The 23,855-nt window shown below is 39.8% G+C and overlaps 2 protein-coding genes across 4 annotated transcripts in view; both read left to right on the top strand.

Moving 5' to 3' along the window:
- Window positions 1–213: 213 nt before the first annotated feature.
- On the top strand, window positions 214–4,186 carry SOSTDC1 (sclerostin domain containing 1). Its single transcript, XM_071735368.1, has 2 exons — window positions 214–605; window positions 2,880–4,186. The coding sequence occupies exons 1-2, from the start codon at window positions 281–283 to the stop codon at window positions 3,293–3,295; spliced, it is 741 nt and encodes a 246-aa protein (XP_071591469.1). The 5' UTR covers window positions 214–280; the 3' UTR covers window positions 3,296–4,186.
- A 10,175-nt stretch (window positions 4,187–14,361) lies between these two features.
- Window positions 14,362–23,855, top strand: part of CRPPA (CDP-L-ribitol pyrophosphorylase A) — a 110,424-nt gene continuing 100,930 nt past the window's right edge. For 2 of the 3 annotated variants that reach the window (XM_071735367.1, XM_071735364.1), the window contains exons 1-2: window positions 14,579–14,873; window positions 21,754–22,033. In XM_071735367.1, the coding sequence (XP_071591468.1) occupies window positions 14,695–14,873; window positions 21,754–22,033 (459 nt within the window). In that variant the 5' untranslated portion in view covers window positions 14,579–14,694. Of the gene's footprint in view, window positions 14,874–21,753; window positions 22,034–23,855 lie in introns of all 3 variants that reach the window. The other variant, XM_071735366.1, reaches the window with a different exon arrangement.

Raw genomic sequence — 23,855 nt, 5'->3', positions numbered from 1 at the left:
GTTAGACACATCACACAAAAATGCCAGGCATCCAGGGCCATACGAAATGGCAGGCTAGAGCCGGCAGCCTCCGGGTCTCAGCCCGAATGCTGTGGAGTGGTGCCTAAGAGTTTTCTGATACCCTCAAAAGCCCCAAATAGGAATCCTGCAATTAGTGCATCTAACTCCTCCTTTATTGCAGTCTTCTCTCCTATTGGTAAAAGATGTTCGCAGGCTCATGTGGGGATCCCACCCCTTTTGTGGGTTTTCATTCTGAAGCTATCCACAACTTTACACCTGAATGAATGCCAAGCCTCACTCAATATATAAGGGAAACCTTCAAGAGCTATTTCAGAGTTACCCAGAACAAGCAGAAGAAAAAGATTTCATCCAGCTCTGTCAGACAGAGACTGAATCAACCATGTTTCTCACTGCCATTCACTTCTATAGCCTTTTCCTAGCCTGCATCTTCACGAAAAGCTACTTGGCTTTCAAGAACGATGCCACAGAGATACTTTATTCCCACGTTGTTAAGCCCGCTGCAGCGAGCCCAAGCAGCAATAGCACGTTGAATCAAGCCAGGAATGGAGGCAGGCACTACACCAGCACTGGATCCGACCGTAACAGTGAGTATCCTACCGGCGGCACTCCCACCACATCCCGCAGCCCCCGGCCCTCCGCCTGCAGGACCCGGGCGGGAGCCCCTCCCGGCCCGGCCGCTGCGGTGCAGACCCCCCGGGTGCAGAGGCGCAGAGCCCCCGGGTACAGAGCCCCCCGGGTACAGAGCCCCCCGACCGCTGCGGTCAGCAGCGCGCTTTGCCCACCCCCCGCTCCCCCCCGCTAGTGGGAACCAGCGCCGCGGGGAAGCCGGGGCAGGGGAAGATGCTGCTGGTTCCTGGCTGGGATCTGCTCCGCCCGGCGGCCCCCGGAGCAAGTCTCCCTCCCCCGTGCGATCCTGTAGGACCGGCTCTCTCGGGCAGGTTACTTCCTGAGGGAGGTTCATCTAGGAACGCCGGGTTTTATGGGCTATCCGGCAGGGAGGCAAGATAAAGGAAAAGGAGAGGCATTTCCAAAGCGCTGGATTTCCTAACAGCCTCCCACTGTAGGCAGGGGAGGTGTCTGGGCTTCTTTTCAAATGCAATAAAAAACTCTGAAATTTGTTCCCGCTGTTTAGTTTTACTTCCTGCTCTAGCACTTACCTGCTTAACACCTCCAGCAAAAGTAAACAAATCAGCTCGTAATTTACCTACGATCTCTGCTCTAACTTGCCTTTCTATATCTAGTCTTTTCCTGACGAGTTTTATGTATGTATGTCAGATACATGGGGATCTGGAAACCTGATGACTTATCTGTTCCCTCCCCTGCCCACTTCTTCAAAATGAAAAAAAATCCAAAGAGACACACACACACCAACCCACCCACAACGATTCGATAAAAATAGAGTCATCCCTGGAAAGGGAAGACAAAAAGTGACACCGATTCCTTTCAGCTTAGCCAGGTGTGTCAGCTTCTATGAATGCTCAGGGTTTAAAGGCACAGGAAACATCTCATCATTACGAGATTACTGGAACAGCCCAGTAGGTATTCATTGTCAATGAGCTGTCACTGGAAAAAAAACTGAGCCAGGAACGACATAAAAATAGAAGGAGAGACAAAGTCAAACCTGTGACCAGCTGCTTCCAGGTACATTCCTGAGTGCAGCTGCAGGAAGGCAATCGAATCCTTTCTGCAAGGCAGGAGAACAGCCCTGTAAGCAGAGCCTCTGAGCAGCCTGCAGATTTACAGTCTCTGTGACTGCCCATCCTCAGGCACAGGGGAGAGACAGGGTGAAAGGATTTTAACTCAGTGTCTCTGTTCAGAACTTGCTTCCAAAAATCCAAGTAGAAACAGAAGCAGCCTGTAGCTGTGATATGTAGATGTACCTTCAAAGCCGTTTATGATTCACTCTAAAATGTTTCTAGTAATTAATTCTATTTTAAAGGCGTTAGTTAATTGCATTGTGTGTAGAATCTGCACCGTAATTGTCCTTCAGAAAGAGGGAGAGCATAGCCAGTAAAGATTGCTTATTAAAATTAAGCGTACTGTGGGCGTTTATTTCAAAGTGTAATTACTGAAATAAACAGTTGTGTTTATTGCAGAGTGCAGAGCTACACATACAGACGGGTACCAGCATGCCTGTGTGAGAAGCTCTGCATGTTAATTCTATGTCAATTGCCGCAGAGAATTTGCAGGATCCTCTATGTTACATGCAATATAAAGACTACTACTGATACAAAGATAGTGCTACCCTGAGGGCAAAATGAAAACTCTGAAATCCTTACTGCTAATCACTCAAACCTTGTACACAGAACACCATTCCCTGGTAACTCAACCTGTTACCACTTTTGCAGTATCTGTGTTCAGAGCAGCAGCGCTCGTGGGGGACTCAGCCCAGTGTAACCATGGAATGAGAAGAAACAGACTATTTGAAATTCATTAAAAGCATACAAACAGTTTCCAAAGCACTATTTTCCCCCTTGCTAATGATCCAACATAATCGTTGTAAACATCACAGGGCAGATTCCCTAGACTGAGAACAAGCAGGAAACATTTCTTCCCTTGGGGCATTTTTTCTCTTCTAAAAGGTATGTCCCTGAGAAGAAGGACAGAACAAAATTGCTTCTTCTACCACAACTGCTCAAGTGCATCTCATTATGATTTCTTTATGCTGTGGTAATACTCAGAGATTCCATCAGAGCTTGAGGCCCTCATGTTTGGGGACACAACAGCAAAGAGATGTCCTGTAAAGATTACAGCCTACTTTAACTAGTGCAAAACATAACTTGCTAATGTGAAAATGAATGGTTAAGGAAATCTCTCCATTCTGAATCTCAGTGTTTATTATTCTGTGCATTCTGCAGATCGTGTTCAAGTTGGCTGTCGGGAGCTGAGATCCACCAAGTACATTTCAGATGGCCAGTGCACCAGCATCAATCCACTGAAGGAGCTGGTGTGTGCTGGTGAATGCCTCCCTTTGCCACTGCTCCCCAACTGGATTGGAGGAGGTTATGGAACCAAGTACTGGAGCAGGAGGAGCTCACAAGAGTGGAGATGTGTCAATGACAAAACTCGCACACAGAGGATCCAGCTTCAGTGCCAGGATGGAAGTATAAGAACCTACAAAATCACTGTTGTCACAGCCTGCAAGTGCAAGAGATACACCAGGCAGCACAATGAGTCCAGCCACAATTTTGAAGGAACCTCTCAAGCAAAACCTATCCAGCACCACAAAGAGAGAAAAAGAGCCAGTAAATCCAGCAAACATAGTACAAGTTAGAAGTCGTTCTCTCTCATCTCTCCTCCTGCCAAAACTGAACTCACCTGTAACCATTTGCTTTACCATTCTGACTGCTTAAAGACAAGTCTGCCATTGCTGTGGTCTCAGTTGACACTACATGCTTATTGCTTTGACCAAAATCAAAAGGGGCATTCTCAGCATGTGGACCTTTTGGGTGATTTGCCAAATGCTCAAGATGGGTAATAACACAAGCCTTCCAAACCCACACTATGAACTTTTGCATTTTCTCCAGCCATGGAGGCAGAGAAAATTTGCCATGAATATTCACTGAAGTCTATTTTGTAAAAAGATGCTTTGTTGTGTGCTTTCATGAGAACAGTTATTGAGTCTATTGCCTTCTATATAATGTTTCATGAGGTTCTGACAACAGTTTAAAGATACAACACCTAGTACCTGCTTTCAGATTAATTCTAAAAAAAAATGCCTTGCATGCTTACCTTTATCTCAGTATACCAAAAAAATATGCATGGCAGCAATCAAAAAGTAAAGCTGAACAAACTATTTATTTGTTGTTGTAATTATTTAATGAGCTTTTATGTGTGTTATTTTCCTCTGAAATGTTCCTATGTTTATAGCTTTTCTCATGTATCAAAGTATTTTCCTATGATCTGTGGCTGAATTAGAACATACATTTTGTAGATAATGTAAAATAGACATTTTAGCATCCTTGGTTGATATATTTTCATTTTGAACATTCATAGACCTAGGTGTTATTTTGAATTAGCTACACAAAACCTGTTGTTTTTTTTTTTTATTATCCACTCTGTATTATTTTTGTTTAAAAGTGTGCAATCAAAAGACAGATATGATGACTTCCTTTCAAATTCATTGGTTTATTTTTTTTTACAAAAATAAACAGTGATAAGAAACTCCATTGTCTGGCTCAATGTATGAAAAAGCACACATTTTACTAAGTCACAAAATTTAACCTTAAAAAGTTGGAGAACCTTTATCCAGTTAGAAAAAATGTCTACCGAATATACTTAACATTAAAAAAAAACCTTTTTGTGGGGTCTTTTTGGATCTAAAAATCTTACATGGACAGACAGTGCTTATTACTGGCCCAAGCCAGGATCTTACTTAATAATTCTCAAGTTGTACAGTGCAGAAGTTGTGTATATTTGGGAAGTCTTACAAGCTTGTAGGACACCGCAATTATTTTTTTTCTTTTCATAGGTAACAATTAAGTCAAAGATTAAAGGTAAAAATAGCGTGCAGTTTCATCTTTCCCATGGACCTAATAGAGTCCAGCACATTATACACACATTTTTATAGAATGTGTCAGGAAATACATAGTAAGCAATCTACTTTCCAACACATAGCCCTTGAATCGTATGTTTGTAAACTTTTAAAAACATTGTAATACTGTGGGCAAGATTTCACTGTGGGATTCTGCTGTTCTTAAATTACTAACTTATTACTTAATTTTTACAACCCATTTGCAATTCAAGGAGAGATTACCCCTAGAGGAGGGTTATGAAGATCTGGTCTGATAGGGTCTCACACAAGGTTTCTTTTACCTCTTTATTTAATTCCATATTGCACTTTAGTCCCAAGAGATTCATCGTAAAGTTCTTGGCAGAGATCTTCCTTGGTCATTAATGTAGAAGGCTACTGCCTGACTTACTGAATCCTACAGTTTATGGACACAATTAAATGATTTTTACTCAAAATTGCTTTCAAGAACTATCTTTAAAATCTTCTATGTGTAAGAAAGATATATACTTTTATAATTTTTTATTTAAAGGGATCTACATGGTGGTACAGTTAAAAAACATTGAATTAATGACTTAGTTGTTTCAAATTTAGTTTTTGATAATGAGAATATCAGATAGATGATATTAGAAACCATTTATACTTAAATGATTAATAGATGATGAATAAAGGAGTTAGCAGGGAGAGAGGTGACAGGATGTTGCTCCTAGGCATCTCAGTCCAGTGGACTTTCAGATACCCTAAGTTTTTCTATTTTCACAGACAACAGTCTTATTCAATCTAATTTGTGAGGGAAAGTTTGTATCCAAATGCCAAACTTATATAAATTTTTAAATTGTTCTCCAGCTACTTCTTTATGATGATAAAGCACACAAGATTGAGATAGTGGACAAAAAAATAACCAAAATTATTTTCAAAGCCAATAGTCAATACAAATAAGTAAAGCTGCCCTGCCTGTTCTGTGATTGACTCCCAGAAATAAGAATGCTGAAGAAAAGCAAACATCTTGCTCTTGACTTTTCTTCTTCAGTCAGAGAAGTTTTACTGTAGAAACAATATGCACATTTAAGAAGAGTTTGCATGTAGCAATAGAGATCATAACTCCTATTCTGTCTTTTCATGGAGAACTACCTGAAGGAGACCCATTTGACACAGTTCCATCAAGATGAGTTCATGAATTTTTGCTGGACATGCTATAGAAAGACCATGGCTCCCATCTCAAAGTCTGACACATATGAGGGAACATAAGGGAAGCCAGTAAGAGTTTTGTCCATCAGCAGCAAGTTAACTTTGAAGTGCCACCTGATTTAGCTATGGTCTCTTCTTTGGCCATAACTTTGGCCTTTTGTGGGGAAGATCTGCAGGAGAAAGGTGTTACAAATATGCTACTCTTGAATTTTTTTGAGTAACACTGTTACTCTTTGTGATTAATTTCCTAGCTCTGGACGCCTCAGTCAGGCCTATACAATCTGCCTTCTGTTTCATTATGTTACATGTGAGCTCAAAGGGGTCTATCCTAGGATTCAGAAAAAAGGCATTATATGAGTACATCCGACTTGTTTTTTCCACATGGGGAGTCTATAACATGCAAAGTTGCAGTGGGTATATTCATAGTAGACAATCACGCCAAAGTTTCTCAAAGAGTCAATGAAAAAAATAGTACTGATTAAAGTGAAATAATTTAAAATATGATATACATTCTTATGTTTATTTCAAAGTTAAAAAGGAAAGACAAGCAAGATAGAATTTTCTGCTATCACCTGAAATATCAAGACAAATAGATAGAAGAAGTATGCAGATATTTTTCAAAGGTACAGTGTAGAGATGGATAAGTTTGTTTTACACAAATCAGACCACTAAATAGTTTAGATTTATTATACTTAAAATATATACAAGCTGATGTTTAAAATAATAGCTTATCATGTGGGCAGACCACTAAGTCCAGGGGCTTCTTAAAAACCATTTAAAACATCTTAAATAGAACATAATTTTTTAAGTTCTCATACCTGCTTCTTCAGACAACTAAAAGTTAATAAATTAGAAAGAATTCATTAATCTGCCATCATTATTTCCATACTTTTGAGCTGATAAAAACTATCCCCAGCTAAGGGGTAAATTGTTTTATAATAAATGGAATTTGATTTTCCTTAGACATCACTAGAAACAAACTTAGGCAGATGCTGACTGTTTTGACAGCATGGTAGTACTCAGGGGTCCCCTGATAGATAGCATGTGTCATTAAGACTATCAGCTGTGGAAGTCAGAAGGCCCTGACACTTGGAGCATAGACAAGAAGGTCCTTAAGAAGTCAACTGATTCAGAATTTTAGTTATAGTAACAAATGTGTCGCTCTCTCCTTTACCAGCAGCCTTGGAATGAAAGCCACCTAATCCAAGTTCAGTCATTTGAATAACACCCTTCAAAATACCTAACAGATTCCTGCTAGTAAATCACTGTAGTGCTCCTAACCTTGACCTTTATATCCTTCCTGAAGAAGTACAGCATTAATCAAGAAAGGACTATTCAACACATTCCACTGTGAAAGTCTTGTTGCTATAGTATTAACCTGGAGGTGTTCAGTGGAAAATTATAAGGAATCCTTAGTGTTGGAAGGTATCCTATTCTCATGATGCATTTCCTTTCCCGGAGGCCAGGCAAGGGCCTTTGATTTTAAGTTCATTGACATACATATAAACATGGCTCCAGGGTAAAACTGAAAATTCTCTAGAGATTTACGAGTTAAGCAGACATTCTGTCACTGGATTTGTTAATTTTCCCTGAACGTCGCCCCCTCAACAAAATGCCTGCCCCTGCATCTTTCTGAAGAGCATCCAGCTTTCCAGCTCACTCATCATGTGAGTTATGTGGACTGACTCACTAGAAAGGAGGGATTTACAAGTGATATTGCCTACAACTGAGTTAATGCTCAAACATTTATCTTCCTCAGTACTTCCATGACAAGAAAACACTTTTTATTCTCAATTCATGCTCATTAAACTACATATCATGAAAACAACTGGTCTCAACTAATTGCTGAGAAAAATCTCTACAAACACTGGACTGTAACTGCATTTGGGGAATGTGTTTTTTCTTATCTCACTTTGGTTTGACCAAGTATCACAATGAATGAAGTAGTGTTACATTACCTAGATGGAGTTCAGGCCTTCTTAATGTCTCTATACAACCACAAAGAAATATGCAGGATGTCTGAATAAAAATGAAAATCAAGACCTCTGACTTTCATAGGGCTGCTTGAGGAACTTGGTACTCCGTTCAGAAAAAAAATCAGCTCCCTAAAAAAGAGGCCTGAACCAGAATACACTGTAACAATAATATAGCTCTGTTTATTAAATCCCCAAGACAACTACTGTCAAAAAGTGACCCTTGTAACCATGTTCTTAAGTAAAAAAAAAATTAAATAATCTAAAAATGTTTTGTTGAACACTGTGTCTATTGTCATAGTGCCTTGATGACCAAACTCTTGTCTTTCCAGTAGTTAGGTTGTTTGTCCCACAATTCTGTTTTGACAAAAAACAAACCAAACCAAAACAACAACAAAAAAAGCTGATGCATTAATCCATTTTCTGAAGTGTTTGGTACTGAAGAAAACAATGTGTGTGAAAACACAAGTGTACTGGCACATGTAAGTGTCAAGAGAAACTTTTAAAGTTGGATGAGTGGAACTGCAGCAGTCAGAAAACCAGTAACAGGATACAGAGCATTTTTGGTTGAGTAGTATGATTAGTATGTTGGAAAATGGTTAACCTTTGATGGTTTCCCAGTAGTATATGCTAAACAGGCTGACTCTATATAATTTCTGGATGACAGATAGACACATTGCTGCAGCTGGGAAAAATCTCTAACCTTGATCTCTTAAAAACTGAAGAGGACCAAAGGACTGATACTTTCCAATCTGACATTTTCATGCTGCAACTGGACAAGCCAGCAAAGGAGGCAGAGAATCATAACAGGACTACTGTTTTTAGGAACTATCATTCTGCAGGTTTTTCTCACTAAAATGCATCTGTTTAGAAAGAGAAAAAATATTCACAAACCTTTCCACAAGGCAAGCTGCATTTAAAACACTTCCCTTACAAACTGCTGAGAAGGTTAGAATATAACACTAGTAATTCAAGAAATGGGGAGAAAAATGAATCAGCATCACGTTTATTTTTTTTAATGTGCACCATACAGATTCACAATGAAGGCAAAGTCCAGTTTTTGTGTTGGATACTATCTGATCTTAGCTTCTGTGATTTCAGTCTCTGATGGTATAGCTAGGAGCAATCTTAATTTGTTAGATACAAACTCACACTGATGGAATCCCTCTTGTATGAACTCCAGCAAACTGAGTTTGCTTCTCCATATGTTCTTCAGGCATGGGATTAATGAATAACATTCCTGGCATTCTAAGCATAAGGACCATTATTAATACGACAAGAGATGCAGAAGCAATACCTTCAGTGTAGTAATAAACAGTAAAGCTTGTGCTCCTATTCACTCCAAATCTGCAAATTTATATTGGTGTTATTTGATTCTCTCTTTAAGTTTGGTGAATTTTCACATCCCTTCACAAACATTCCATGGATATAACAGAGAATATGCTAATGCAATAAAACATGGCATGATAATATGCACACAACAAAGGCAAACCAAAGATTTATAGCAGTGAAAATCCCAACTCTGTTCCACACCTAACTTTTACTCTTAAGTGTTCTCTAATGTTTCACTACATCATTCTGCATCACTGGCACCGTGGCTTGATGCCACAAATTTAGCCAGTTCATAGACTATCTCTTCTTTGAATAGTTTTGGGAAAAGGAAACTATCATTAGTCTTTCCTCATAGGTAGCTGTTTCTCCAGCCAGAACTGGATGTCTGTCAAAAAAGAATAAATTATTTTAATTTTTTTTTTTAATTATTGGCATGATAGGAAACTATCCTAACTCCTGGTACTTGCTGTTGAGTCACAGTGACAGTGGAAATAAACCTCCAGGATTTCTGTCCCTCAAGTTCCTCATCTTTATCTCTGTTGTGGACACCGTGCAATGAACTCTGGTGGTAAAACACCCCAAAACACAGTTCCTAAAATCCAGCACAATAAACGATGATGTTAAAGCTGATCAGATAGGCCTATGCAGACTTGGCATTACTTAACATCTGACCTATGTACCTAGAACCTACAAAGACCCTCCCAGAACCAAGTATTTAAGACCAGTCAGCCATTTCTAATGAACATTTATGTGAGGGTTCCACTTCACCCCCTACTTGCCAAAGCACGGCCCAAACCTGTAGAAGACTTTCTTCAAGTTTTTAACCTTTGTGAATTTCACAAAAAACTCCTGGAGTCAGGGACTCTTGCTCTCATTAATTATTTAAGTAGATATTATGGGGATAATCCTCTTATCTTAAAATTCTTTTACTTTGTGTACACAAAATATTCATTAGCTCTTGAACTAACCTCCCATACCCCAGAGAAACAGCCTAAAGGATTATTGTGTGCAGAATGGATAAACACTCTGGGAAGAATTTAACATTCTAGGGTGAAGCTTTAAAATGTATATCAAACATCAAATTAAATCTCTGTCATTTTTTTCACCAGCACTTGTAAAGAACATAAGAAAGATGCTTCCCCTGCATATCAACTATTCATAGACTCTAGGGGAAATTTATCTACCAGAACCACATAAAACAATTCCAAAGGTGTGACATAAGCACACGATATAACAGGTGAAACTCAACATGTTTTTCAACACTTACCAACAGTAACATGCAAGTATGAAAACACTCCATTGTACTCAGAGACCACATTTCCTTTACATTTGTAGCATTCATATTCTCTATTTATGCTTCAACTAAAAATCATTGAACACTTCTACCTCATTAACTAAAATTTACAGCTTGTTACATCATTTTGTCAAAAATCAAAACCACACATCAGAAATATTTTGCAGAACTGCATATGAAGGCAATAGCACTTAGAATTCCCCCCAGGGATCTGATCTATAGGTGATTCTGTGCACACTGTAGATTAGACATGTAAGCACTCTTTGATATTTGATAGTCAGCTATTTACATCATTAAAGTTATGCATGTGCAGAACTCCCTTGCTGAATACATGCTGTTTTGATCTCAGTTCCACATAGTAATAGGAGCAAATCAATAGCTCAACATTTTATGTAAGTATTCCACACATCTATAACATCTTTCATCAAAGAATCTCAGAACAAGAAGTAACTCTTTGCAATCATATCTGTAAAAATACAAACATAAAAATATGATAATATGAAATAAGATAAGATTTCCCCGTAGGTGTTAATTATGATTTGGAGGGAAAATAGTTTTGTCTTTTTTAACATTCCACTACCTATGATACTGCCTCAAGCTGTATGTTCCCTATGACATGATACTGACTTGGGAACCAATGTCACCACGGAGCAAACACTCTGAGGCAGCTGCTGTGCAACAAAAGACTGAAACACTGAAGATGTAAGTCCCTCAAGAAAACTGCCACATAATTATTATGTGCCCATGTAGGGAGGTTGGAACTAGATGGCCTTCAAGATCCCTTCAAACCCAAACCATTCTATGATTCTATGAAATGTTCCTTGACATTGTGTTTCCCTCTAAAGCACAAGAGTGTACCTTGCTGCTGGTCAAGAAAAGTAAACTCATCTTCTTTTGCCTGCATTGAAGCCAAAATGCTTCCAGAGCTTAAAAATAATTTTTAAAAAGGGACTGACAATTTCTCAGTTCATTTATACATCTAAAGAAGACTCAATTGCAATTTCTAATCAAGAAATTTTACATTTTTACACACTTTTTCACAAAAACCTTTCTGATGATTTCTGCTCCTGCAATAACATGTTATTTGGAAACACCATTACAAATTTCAGTCATAGAAATAGATGATTTTTTTTTTCCCAGCTATTACATTTTCAGGTGAATTTTACTTCTGCAATTTGATTCCAATTTGTACAGATCTTTTTTCTTCTGTAAAAAAGAAAAAAAAAAACCATCCACCACTTCTCTTTTAAAATATATGATTGGCATATTTACTGCATAATTGCAAACTACTACTGTGGTTTCAGATGTTATACTCCTGCACAGAAATGATGGATTAGCCTGCAGTATTCTTGCTTTGAGGCAAAAATGTTACCTCTGTTCCTCTTTATCCAGTTGAAAACTGTGTAAAACTGTTCTCCCAATATGTGAATTTACTTTTTGCCCCATTTCCAATATTTATATATGAGTGTGCATAGTAACCAAATTATCAGATTAATTCAATAAAAATACAAGATGAAATGTAAATTAAAGAAATTATATATTCCCAAACTGCCACTGTGTTTCATTGCATGCTGCTATCTGCTATTAAAAAGATGTAAAACTAAAAGTCTGAATACTTTTAACTCATGCTAAAACAAAGCATAAATTGAGAATGATATTAAATATGCTCTTCCTTCCACATCACTTTCTAAGAAAACAGAAAATAAAAGGAGAAATAGTAATAAAAAGCTCAGACCCCAAGAACCTATACTGAAAGGCTTTTTGAAGAACTAACAGGTAATACCAACACAAGAGTGTTGCAGAATGACCTGCCATGAAAAAATTTGCATAAAACTGCTACAAGAGAAAGTCAGAATAATGTAACCTATGCAATCCAAGACGATTGTGGATGCTGGAGGTGCCTACCTTATGAAGAAAAAATCATTTTGGGCACCTGATAATGAAGAAGTGATGCTGGATGGATGGGAATCTGCACAGAGGAGAAGAGTCAGGGCAAACTTACAAGTCCTGGAAAGATACAACAGACAACTGTGTGTCATCAGTCAGGAATCAGATGTAGAGAAATACTTTACAAGAAAATAGGAGAAAAGAAACAGGTAAACATAGTTTTCTGAGGCACTGGATTTTCGTTTTAAATCCCACAAAATTAACAGGTCTCAAGACAACAAGACCAACACTTGTTGGAAGGCAGTTCAGCTTTTGAACTTTTGAACAAAAATAATGCTTTTGCTGCTGAAAATGGTCCCCATTCCAAAAGTTTTTCAGTGATTTTTATAATTCATATTCTTTCCTCTTTTTTTACATGCCCTCTCCCCTCAATGTCTATGATAATACATTTGTTCCTTACAGCTTTTGGAGACATTATCTAGAAGGCACATCTGTATGCTTTCATTTAAAATGCTTTCATTTAAAATGTTTTCCTTCATTTGTCATCAGACCCTCTCATGTTTCACTGCATGGTACCAGCTGATGTGATTTCTGTTCATTGTCTTAACTGCCAGGAAATCTCTGCATGTGGAATGCCTATGTTCTCCACTGTACTGTCCAATTTTTCCAGGACTTTCCTGCTATTGCAGGTAGCAACAATATCTGTGAACTCATCACTTCACTCTTTAACGTTTTTGTGGTCCCCTATGATCGTTTGACCCCAGTCCACAGCTGGCCCTGGAAAAGCAGCCCTGCTGGCACATAAACTTCTTTCCATGCTGCTGTTTCAATCAGACCTACTTTTCAGAGAAGTCTCCATAAATGCTCTACTTAGGTTCCTTTTAAGACAAAGAGAAATGTGGTTGAGAAGTTGGCTTCTCAAAGATACAAATAATTGATAAAAAAATCCTGCAGACTTTAAAAGCCTCTGGTCTTTTTTAGAACAGTCTGCATGTAAGACACTTATTTTTTTTTTTTCTAAAAAAAATGCCTGGGGACAATGTTAGGGCCCTGAGTACATGCACCTTCAAGAAATTTAGTTGGCTGAGCTAAGGAGTTTAGCTTGCCAAGTCCAAAGGCAGCTCTTCCCCTAATAAAAGCTGTTAAGAAAAACACTTCAGGCTAAGGCCTGAACCTCCTTTCCTCCTTTTCCCTTGGAAGCTACTTTAAGCAGAGCCTTTATTTCTGGCCCCTTATATGTGCACCTGGCCTGGTGCTTCACTGACCGGCACACACTGGTTCAGCTTCCTGGCATGCTCTGGGACCTCCTGCCCCACTGAGATCTTGCTGGGTGATTCCCAGGCTGTGCCTGACTCCCAGGGCCCGATCCTGACTGACTCTTGCGTAGCATTCTGGCTCTTTTTGGCGAGGCTGTTTTTTCCTTGCCTCGCTACTGCGCTCCACTCCAGGCTTCCCATTCCTTTCGGTGTGTGTGGCTGCCACTGCTGCTCCCCAATAAGCAGCCAGAAGCTCTCAACTCTTCTTTCAGATTTGCAAGGCTGCCTTTACAGCCAGATGTCCAAAACTTTCAGATGAAGGCTGTGTAGCAGTAGTATCTAAATACATTCAGCTTAGGGTGAAATCAGACGGATCAACCTGAGACTCGCGTTGCTAATTACAGTGATTGGATACCATGCCCCCTCGTCCCCAATCAGTGCCTCCTCTGCCACCCAAGGGGTATCAGCCCTGGCGATTTTCTGATCAACCTGTTTCAGCTCCTGCCCGCAGCAGCACCATAAGAAGGGCTGGGACATCCCAGCTTCTCCCTGTGAGTTGGCTACTGCTGTTTCTACCGCTTCCTTCTAGGATTACGGGCAACAGACACCAGAATTGGCCAGTCATCCCCAGACAGCCTGCGGAGCAGTCCCCTCACACTCAGATCTCGCATGAAAAGCAATGCCCGCACCTCGGCCCGCCTTCTCCTCGGCTCCAAACACGAACTCTTTATTTCCCCAAGGACCGAGGCCACCTCTCTCGGGGCAACGACCTCCCACCACCCGGCGGCCCTCACCGCCCCTCAGTCACCCCCCTCCCCGGCCCGGCACAGGTGGAAGCCGGCCGTGCATGCGCTGTAAGGAGTCAGCCCCGCTCCTGGCATTTAAAGGGCCAATGGCGGGTATCCCCTGCTGGGTGTTCGCTGTCTCCCTACCGGGGTGCCCCAGGCGGGTGGGAGTTCTCTTCTCTCCCGCCCGCGCCGGGGTTTAGGCGCATGCCGGGGGTTTGCCCAGCCGCGCCTGGGCCCGCACGCTGCTGCGTGGCTTCGCGTAGCGGGCGGGTAGAGCCCGGTCCCCGCTGGGGGCAGGCGAGAGAGCGGGCAGGCGGGCGGGCGCTGGATTCTTTGGATTGCGGACATCGCGGGCAATTAAAACACGCGGGCGGGCGGTTGCGCAGAGTAGGCCGCGTTGCTATCGCTGGGGGTGGGAGCGGAGCAGCTTCGGCGCCCGGCGCAGATGGAGCCCAGCAGCGGGAGCCGAGACGCCAGGCCTGCCGCAGTGCCTGCCGCGGTGCCGGTGGCGGCTGTGCTGCCGGCGGGCGGCAGCGGGGAGCGCCTGGGTGGCGCCACCCCCAAGCAGTTCTGCGCCGTGCAAGGGAGGCCGCTCATCAGCTACACGGTGCAGGCGATGGAGAGGTAACGAGGCCGACGCCGCTCGGCTCCGCGTCTTGCGGGCCTTCCCTTCCGACTCCTGCCGCCAGAGGCCTGGCCACCGGCTCTTGCCGGCCCTTGCCGTGCCTCCAGTCCCCGGAAATCCGCTGGCAGCCTCCCGCCATTCTCGCATCAGGCCCTGAGCGGTGCCGGCGAGACCGCCCTCAGAGGGTTTGGTTTTGCCTTTGGGTGGGATCTTACTCACTCTCCAGGCAGTTAAAACGTGCAAGAAGTGACAGGGTGGCTGGGAAGACACAGGCTTGGTGCAGATCAGGGGTGCGTTGAGGTGTGACTGAGCTTACCTGGGGAGAGGGACAGACAAGAGCTGCATGCTCTGCCCTGCCCCAGCCTGGCTCTGTCACCACCATCACGGGCTGCTCTCCTCTCTTCCTAGCCCTACCCATATCTTGAAGCTGTATCATTTAACATTGCTGATCTGTTTCACCCTCGATGCTCCAGGGTTTCTGTAGCTGCAGTGGCTGGATTGGTGAGCCCCAAGCCTAATCCAGGTGTGGAGTCAAGCATAATACTGTACAGAGATCTAGTCTGCCATAGTCCTTGGCTATGGTCTTGCTAGCGTTCAGAGGCCTTAAGAAAAGATCGACTCTCCATCACGGAATGAACACAGTAGTCTATAGCACTGCATTGTGCTTCACCATTATAGACCATGGTGGAATGGACTGTCTCAGCTGGAAGGTTAAAATGCAGCTTTGGCTATGTTTAAGGTACAGTTACAGCACTAGAAGCTGATAGGTCACGTAGCGTGGGGCTGCATCTGTAACTGTTTACACTGGAGCAAAGAATTTAAGTAATGGGATATCTTAGCAGTCAGGTATTTCCCTTCCATAAGACTATTAAATTCTAGGCATGTGAATGACAGTTAATGCATTATTATCAAATGTTAACATAATGTAAGGCTTGTATTTAGTGTCACTTGAAAAACTGCAGGTAGGAGTGGAGCATCAAATGTATTCTGCATGTTTTGCAGTAACTTGTAGAAAACCAAGCCTTTCAGAAAGAATAAATGGGATGAGTGGAGGGTGGTGAAAAGAAATTGCCAGCACCTCTAGAAGTTCTTGACTCATGGAACCTTGTACAACATCAAAATTGGGACTCTCTTTTTTCCATTCCCACACAGGCAGGCTTACCTCAGGCCCCTTGTTACTTTATGAAAGAAATGTTGCTTGTTTTCTTTATTTAATTTTCAACAACAGCCAGTCAAAAAGCTAAACATACCAGGAAGTTAACCTCCAATCCAAAGCTTGTCACAGCTGTGATTTCTGCCAAAATGTCATGGGAATCTACAGAGAAGAATAATACTCTCACTCTATATTGGAGACCTGGAAAAGAGAACAGAGCGAGGTTTGGGAAGGAAACTATATTCATAGCAATATAGAACATTATTCATTAAATGAAACCTTTCATTTTTACTGCCAGTAACCTCTGGGAAAATAACAGTTCTTGGAGCAACAGTATTACATTTATGTCCTAAAGCTGCAAAAAATTAGAAGGCTGAATTCTATTTGTATAGCCCAGCCAGGTGTGTGATCCCATGTTGATTGCTGAAAGTAACCTAGTGCTTTTGCTTAACTTCAGGCATGCATTAACTGGTGCCAGTGCTTTCACAGGCAGAGCTTTCTGCCATCTCTGTAGTGAATTGGAGTGTTGGTTGGTATGTGTATGGGGGGTTGGGAACAGATGTACTCTGAGGCTCGGAATGGCTTTAATTTTCATCTTTTACTTCTGACTCTGAAACTGGAAAGGAGGTACCTTGTTCTTACGTCATGTGAATGTATGGAGCCTCTGCAGTTCATCACATAATCTGTCAGCCAGGGGTGGAAGATTTTCTGTCTTCAGCGTGGTACTGTCTTCTGATGTCTATTTGCTTGTTGTAATTGACCGAATCATTGACTCTTTAGCCTTCTATTGAACTGTTATCTCAGATACTGCAGCTATTTTTGAGGCTTCTTGAAACTGGAAAAAATGCAGCAGCATAGAGACAAACACATGGGCAAACCAAGAACTTGCAGATGCTTTGCCTGCGTTCCTTTTAGGAGTCAGGAAAAAGATTTTTATACTGTTCAGCTGAAAGTAGTGAGAAATTAAAATACTGATGAGGGAAAAACTAGCAGACAAGATGAGCAGGCATGAACAAATAAATAAGTGGTGCATCCTGTTGCATAGGATGACAGCATGTAGAATGTTGGCCTACCAATAAGGATCAGAGATAGTGCCTTTAAGAAGAGGAGGTGAGAACAAACAGGGGGAGAGGAAAGTTAACATCATTAACAAAATGATGCTGTTAGGAAGATCAGGTCCTACCTCAGCTGTGAAATTAACATGTGCAACGATTTAAATGTCTGTTCTTCTGATTGCATGCATTTCTGCTCTTGTTAACTATGCCAGGCTTCTGCATGAAGTTCAAGAGAACTAGAATGACATTTTTCCTTTTTGCTTCTCAACAAACTAGTAGCATTCTCCCTTAATTTTAAAATTTTGGGGGGGGTGTATATTTATTTAGAATACAACTTTTCCAATTCCTTTTTTGAGATGGGGAGTTATCTCGGCTTTCATATTTTACTAAAACTATAGAGAGGAAAACTGACAAAGGTAAAAGTTGATTTTAAAATCATTGTGGGACAAATAAGCTCCTGCTGTTCTTGCTGTGCACATATTTAAACAGTTGTTGAAAGTACAGTGGCAAGTTATGAAAGAGGAAAGCAGAGTTAACATGTTTACTGGCAGAATAAAATTTTTCCATAAAGCTTTCAGACAGCTTTGTTTACTTTGTTTACTGTAGTATCTTAAAACAGGTGGCCGGATACCAGAAAAGTATCACCTGAGGCAAGCTTCCAAAGAATCTTCTCTTTGGAAGCATCTTGTGTAGTTTATTTGCCAAGTATTTTTCCCCTTTGGCTGATGTTCACTGGCTCTACAGGTCACACAATTCCATTTTAATTAAATTTATCTATCATGATAGGTTTTTTTTTGTCCAGTTATCATGAGGTTATTCTTGAATTTGCTTATGAGCTAAATATTAGCTCATTATTGTCCAACTGTTTTATGGAGGTATCCTTGTTATCTTGACTGACTAATAAAGAACATTTTCTTTCAGGAAAAAATGGATGGCTTCTGTACATGAGATGCTTAAAACTTTCTTAATGTACCTGTGAAACTTTTCAGAGTTAAAAGCTCCTTGCTCTCTTCTTTTTTTTTTTTTTTTTTTTTTTTTTTAACTGTTAAAGTTACGTAAGTATTAATGTATTTTTTCATATACTGGTAAAGTTGTAGCAAAGGTTTCATGCAGCAAAAGGAAGTTTATTCTTGCGTTCTGCAATGCATTTTGTTATTGATGGTTCTTTTTCTCATTTGATGCTTAAATTATATTAACATAAGCATTATAATGGTTCATCTTGTACTTCTGATGAGTTCCTGTGGTAACGGAAGATCGTATCTACACTGTTTTAGCCACCTCAGCTCTGATCGCCTGGTTTGGGCTTTGTTTTGCTCACACAACTGCTGATTTCTTCAGGTTTAATAGAAAAGAGTTGCAAGAAATTGAGTGCGAGTATTTAAGCCTTATGTCGGGTATCATACTCAGCACTGATTAGTATGTCAGTGAAGTTTAGTAGAGGGTTAAACAGTGAAGTATGTTAGTAGAGTGTTAAACCTCAGTCACATTTGTACCTGAGCATGCTATTTAGGTAGCAGTCTCAGAGCATAACTCATGGCTTATTTTTTTACCTGTGAAATCTGTGTTGCAAAGTCATGTAATAGTTTAATCTGTTGCTGAGTTGATGAGCCTCCTGTACTTTGAGTTCTAGGTCAGCTAATATAAATGCATGTACTTTTGCTTGAAATTTAATGAAGCAATACTGTTTTCTTTTAGGCAGCTGATCTTTCTGTAGATGATGATGATGATAAGGGCAGTTCAAGACAAACAATCCTCTCTACCTCTTTGTATTCCTTCTACTGATACAGCGATTCACCCAAAGCAGTTGTAAAGAGATAACTGACGTTTGTGCTTTTATTTCATTCTATCAGACCTGATTTTCCACTTTAGAAGTACAGCCTGTTATATGGAAGCACAGGAGCTCTGTATTTTGTGCTTGTTAAAGTACCTTGGTGTATGGCATTCTGATCTCTTTCATGCCTTATGCTGATTCTTTCTGAAACTTGCCTTATTTTGATCTAATATTACAGTTACAAAGTGAAAAGAGTGTTAATTATTTTCAAAGTGGTTTTGAGCAGGCCCTGAACTCATTGTTTTACTACGAAATCTTTCTGAATATCAAGGGTGACAAGTAGAGAGAGGAAAAAACCCAACTATTTACTGCCAGATTGAGTGTATGCTGATATCTTTTGACTTTATTAAATCACTTTGCAGCATTTTCATAAGCAGATCTTTAAAAGAGAAAGCACCTGTGTGATGCTCAGTTCTCATTCATGAGGATTTGTAGACTACTTTACTGAATTTGTACTTAATATGTGTTCTCTAAATCGGTTTTGATGGTACATGTTAGGCTTCAAAGTCAAAGCTGTTCTTGGATCTAGTCAATCTTTATACTCTTCTGTGAACAGGTTACATCTCTAAATTCCAGCTCCAATTATAGAATGTTAGTCCAGAATGAGTTTAAGGAGGGCATACTCCAGTTTATAAATGTGTTTATCCAGACACAGGGTGGAGCTGTGACCGCATCCTGTCATTTTTTTGGTGTATTTTACCACTGGAGGCCTTGAGCCATTATATTCCCCTGCCCTGTACAGAGATGTATTGTAGGCTGGCCAGTACTTCTGTTCTCTTCCATTCTTCTCAGAAGGTGCTGTGCACTATCCACCTGCCTCATAATCTCTTTAATTTGACTCCAGAATGGGAAATGTGAGTGCTCTTACACAGTCACTAGTAATTGTGCAGTCTGTCCACTGTTTTTGGGAACTATGGAAAGTCTTTCTGCAAATATTTAGTGCAGAGTTCTTATTCTTGTTTAGTGTGAAATAGCTCTTGAATTTTATATTATTTAAATGTTTGATTCAATATTCAAAAGAAGAACTGAGATGAATCCAGTTATTTTCCCCTAGTTCTGAGTTGAAGTCATGCAGAGGTGTTAAGTTTTGTGGATAAATATAAGACTATGCCAGAACCCATTTGAGAGATCTGAAAACCTTTTGATGAACCTGTGTTGAGTGACAACTTGAAATTAAACTGGAAAGGATATGACTTCAGAGTTCACATTTGAACAGCTTCAATACTTGAGAAAATCCTGAGAATATGTTGGTTTGGCTGTATTTTCTGCCTTTGTTAATAAAATGAGCATAAGAACAAACATTTTTCTTTTGAAGAATTCTAATAGCACTTCCATTTATTTTATTTTTAATAGTTATTTTCAAATTAATGGAAACAATTTTCCATGGAGTTATAGTAATTACAAAAAAACCAAAAAACAAGTAGCCCCAAAACCTACAGGAGGTGGAAGATGCTTTGTTGTTTCACATAGTTTTGGAGATCAGTTTTTATGACAGATGACTTTGCTTTTGGAGTAAGGATCCTAGGCAATGCCTCCTGGTGTTATGGCAGAAACCAATAGCTTGAGCCTGTGTATTGCTGAACTGTAAATTTCTTACTCTTATTTTTCTAACTGGAAGTATGTAGTATGTTAGTCCCTCTTGTGAATGCAAAATTAGGTTCAATAGCTTTAATAGTTTTAGTTGTTAGAACATACCATACCTGTTTCCCTTCCTAGTTGGATGTGTAGGCTACAGGAGTAATTTTACCACAGTTAATAATAGTTTTTGTAATTATTGCTCATCTAATAAGTTTCTGGTCTGTCATGCTAAATACACCTCCTGTCATCCATGGAGACACAGAAAGGAAAAAAAAAACCCATTTTTAAATCCCCTTTTATGTTCTCTACATGTCCTTTAGGAAATAAGACACTTTAATAGCTGGATTTAAATTATGGTATTTCCATTGTTTTTAAGTACAGTATGTCACATGTGACTGTGATTTGTACTCTTAGGTCCTTTGACCCAACTATGACTTCAGCCTAACTTCAGTTATGGCTGGTTTTAATCTTGTGGGTTGGAGGTCATTCTCCCCCCACACCACCCCTTAATGTCAGAGCTAGGCTGATACCAACAGTAGAAGCTTGAAGTGCTTTTCATATAATTTTCCCTGGTTTAGCTGTTTTTTTACATTTTTATACCTTCCTAGAGTAGAAACTTCTGTATGTAGATAGACTTTTTTTTTTTTTTTTTTTTTTTTTTTTTTTGCAAATTCTCAGTATAATATTTCCTGTCAGTGCTGAAGTGTTGTCATTAGCAATCTGTCAACTACTCTCATGCCTGTCTTGGTTGTGATCTTTATTTCAGAGATTTTCTCATTCAGTTGTACACAGTGTACTGCACAGTAGAACATGGAGCATTCCAGGTCCCGGTATTTACCATGTTGTTGGAGACTGACTGTAGAGAAAGCTAAAATAACAGAGTGTAGCTGATTGGCTTAGATGTTTAAAGGTAGGAATGAAGCTGGAGTGAGAAATGTTCTGAGTGGTTATCAGAAAATGGTTTTTGTGGCTTTTCCCCTCTGCAAACTGGTTGTTTGCAGGCCCAAAGCAAGTCCTTTCCCAGAATTCCAGTTACTTCGGTTGACATCCATGACTCTGTGAAGATCTTCTCATGTAGCTCTCCCTTTGGCATTGGAATACTAATACATTCCCAGAACCATTGACCTTGGGTATATTGAGAGATACTTTATTTAGCCATCTTGAATTTATTTTGGTGTGAATTTCTTTGTTTCAGGGAGATATCTGTACTTTAGTTTAGCCACTCATGTCTGCTTTCTCTGTTTTTCTGTTGTTTCTTTTAGGGTAGGTTGGATATCCAACATTATTGTGGTGGTCTCTCCTGAAAATATTGAAAAAATGAAGTCTATAATTGAAAAATATGGTCACAAAAGAGTTACAATAGTAAAAGGTGGAATAACTCGTCACCGGTCAATTTTCAATGGACTGAAAGTGTTTGCAGAGAATCAATTTTCCAATCATCTGCTCCAGAAACCAGAAGTAGTGATTATCCATGATGCTGTGAGGCCATTTGTTGAAGAAGATATTATTTCAAAAGTGGTTATGGCTGCTAAAGAACATGGGGTATGTACTATACAGCAGTGCAACTCTGCAGGGTTCTTTTTGCTGTACAGTGTACAATTGCGACTGACAAATGAGGATTTTTCTAGCAATTATTTTAATGTGTTGAGTTGTTTTTTTGGCAGAACAGATTCAGAATCACCTATGCAGAGAGGTCAGATGGAAGAGGGGAGATATTTTAAAATGCTGTAGGCATTATTTGCTATGGGAAATAGTTATTGCCATAGATACTATCAATAAGAGATTGAATAACAGCAATTTGTTAATTGGAACACAGATTGCATAATGATAGTTTACTTTTTTTCCATGCAGAATTCTCATCTAATGCTAGAGTGGTTCAGTTAGAGATTACTAATAATAGCCAGAGAGAGTACTTCATTGGTTGGCTTGCCAACTCTGTTTTTTTTGTCTCAAGCTTATATGCAAATCCTGAATAAGTGGCAAGAGAGCTATCTCTGTATTAATGCTAATTTTTTCTAGAATCTGTAAGCATTGCAAACTGTGAAAAAGGGAAGTGGGAAGACTGCTACCATGGTTTGGAGATCTTCCTGGTCATCACTGCATCTGAGGACTGGGTTGGTAGAAGGGGTATTGTGCAAGTAGAGTGGTAGAGTTACTGAAGGCATGCATAAGCAACAAGAGGAACTGGTGGATAAAGCAGCTAAGGCAGATGTAAGAGATCACGTGTTGTCCCTGGGCTTGTTTGTACAATTTATCTTTACCTTGTACTTCAGTTCTCCACTAACAAAATGGTAGAATGCTAAGCTTGGAGGTGAAGTAGAAGTCATTAGTGACAGCAGATGGTTTTGGTATTAGAAAGCTAGGAAAAACCTGTTACTAATTGTATTTTTCAGAAAATAAGGTAAAAGGTAAGCTAGTTGACAGGTGATCCATGACATTGACAGAGGAGTCCAAAGAATGAATTGTAGTATTTTGAGGTTTTGTTTTTTTTTTTTTTTTTTTTGGTAAAGCTCATAGTGTGGAAGGGGAATGCACAGCTTGTTAAAATACTTATTATGAAAATTAAATTATATAAGGTCTCCTAGGACATATGTTAGAAATCTAAATATATTGAGCTTCTTACTAGTAGGCCTCTACTTTTTACATTTGCTTCATGAGAAATGGCAATGAAGTAGAAACTCTGCTCTGTAGTTTTCAGTGATACAGAACGTACATTTCCAGTCATTAGAACTTAAATTCTGTTAGAATTTTAACAAGGTATTTGACCTTTCTCAAAAGCTCAAAATAGCTTTCCAGAATTGATTCTCTGCCAAAGAATTTAAACTAGATCCTCTTTGTAAATCTGTTTTAAATGAGATTCTTTGAGAGTAGTAGAAGAATGGTGCTAATTGTACTGATGTTGAGTTGAAATAAGGGTAGCTGCTTTCTGAATACATTTGTGTTTAGCTGTTTTTGCATGTTACAGTATACTGTGTCTCGTTTGTCTTAGTGCTTTTTAACTTGTTCACTTTATTTTGAAGCTTGTGTGATTTTAATGTAATATTTTTCCCCTGCCTTTTTTAATTGAGTGTATGGCATCCTCAGTAAAACAATAGGAAACAAAGGCTTCACCTTCTCAAGGTAGTATACTCTAGTTCATCCGAACTTCTGACTGGTAAATATTTCTTTACCTGGATCACACAATTATCATTTGATCTTAAAAAGGTAATCTTAAACATTTGTCATAGTCTTTTCCATTGTATAATGTCTGTCTGAAACGTGCGTGGTAATTATTGGCTCTGTGGTGGCTTCCTGTGTTGGCAGAGCTCCACTGAATTCAGTAAGGATAGGCCATCAGAGAGCTGGACTCCAAAATCTGTTTAGC

Source organism: Heliangelus exortis, chromosome 2 (assembly GCF_036169615.1).
Source record: "Heliangelus exortis chromosome 2, bHelExo1.hap1, whole genome shotgun sequence".
Classification (NCBI taxonomy): Eukaryota; Metazoa; Chordata; class Aves; order Apodiformes; family Trochilidae; genus Heliangelus; species Heliangelus exortis.
Note: the sequence above shows the minus strand (reverse complement) of the source record. Positions and strands in the feature narration are given on the sequence as shown.

What these genes read in the sequence shown, in the direction of transcription:
- SOSTDC1 (XM_071735368.1), top strand. Translation starts at nt 281, where the DNA reads ATGAATGCCAAGCCTCACTCAATATATAAGGGAAACCTTCAAGAGCTA. An exon ending in CACTGGATCCGACCGTAACA is followed by an intron (nt 606 to 2,879) that starts GTGAGTATCCTA and finishes TGCATTCTGCAG; the next exon opens with ATCGTGTTCAAGTTGGCTGT.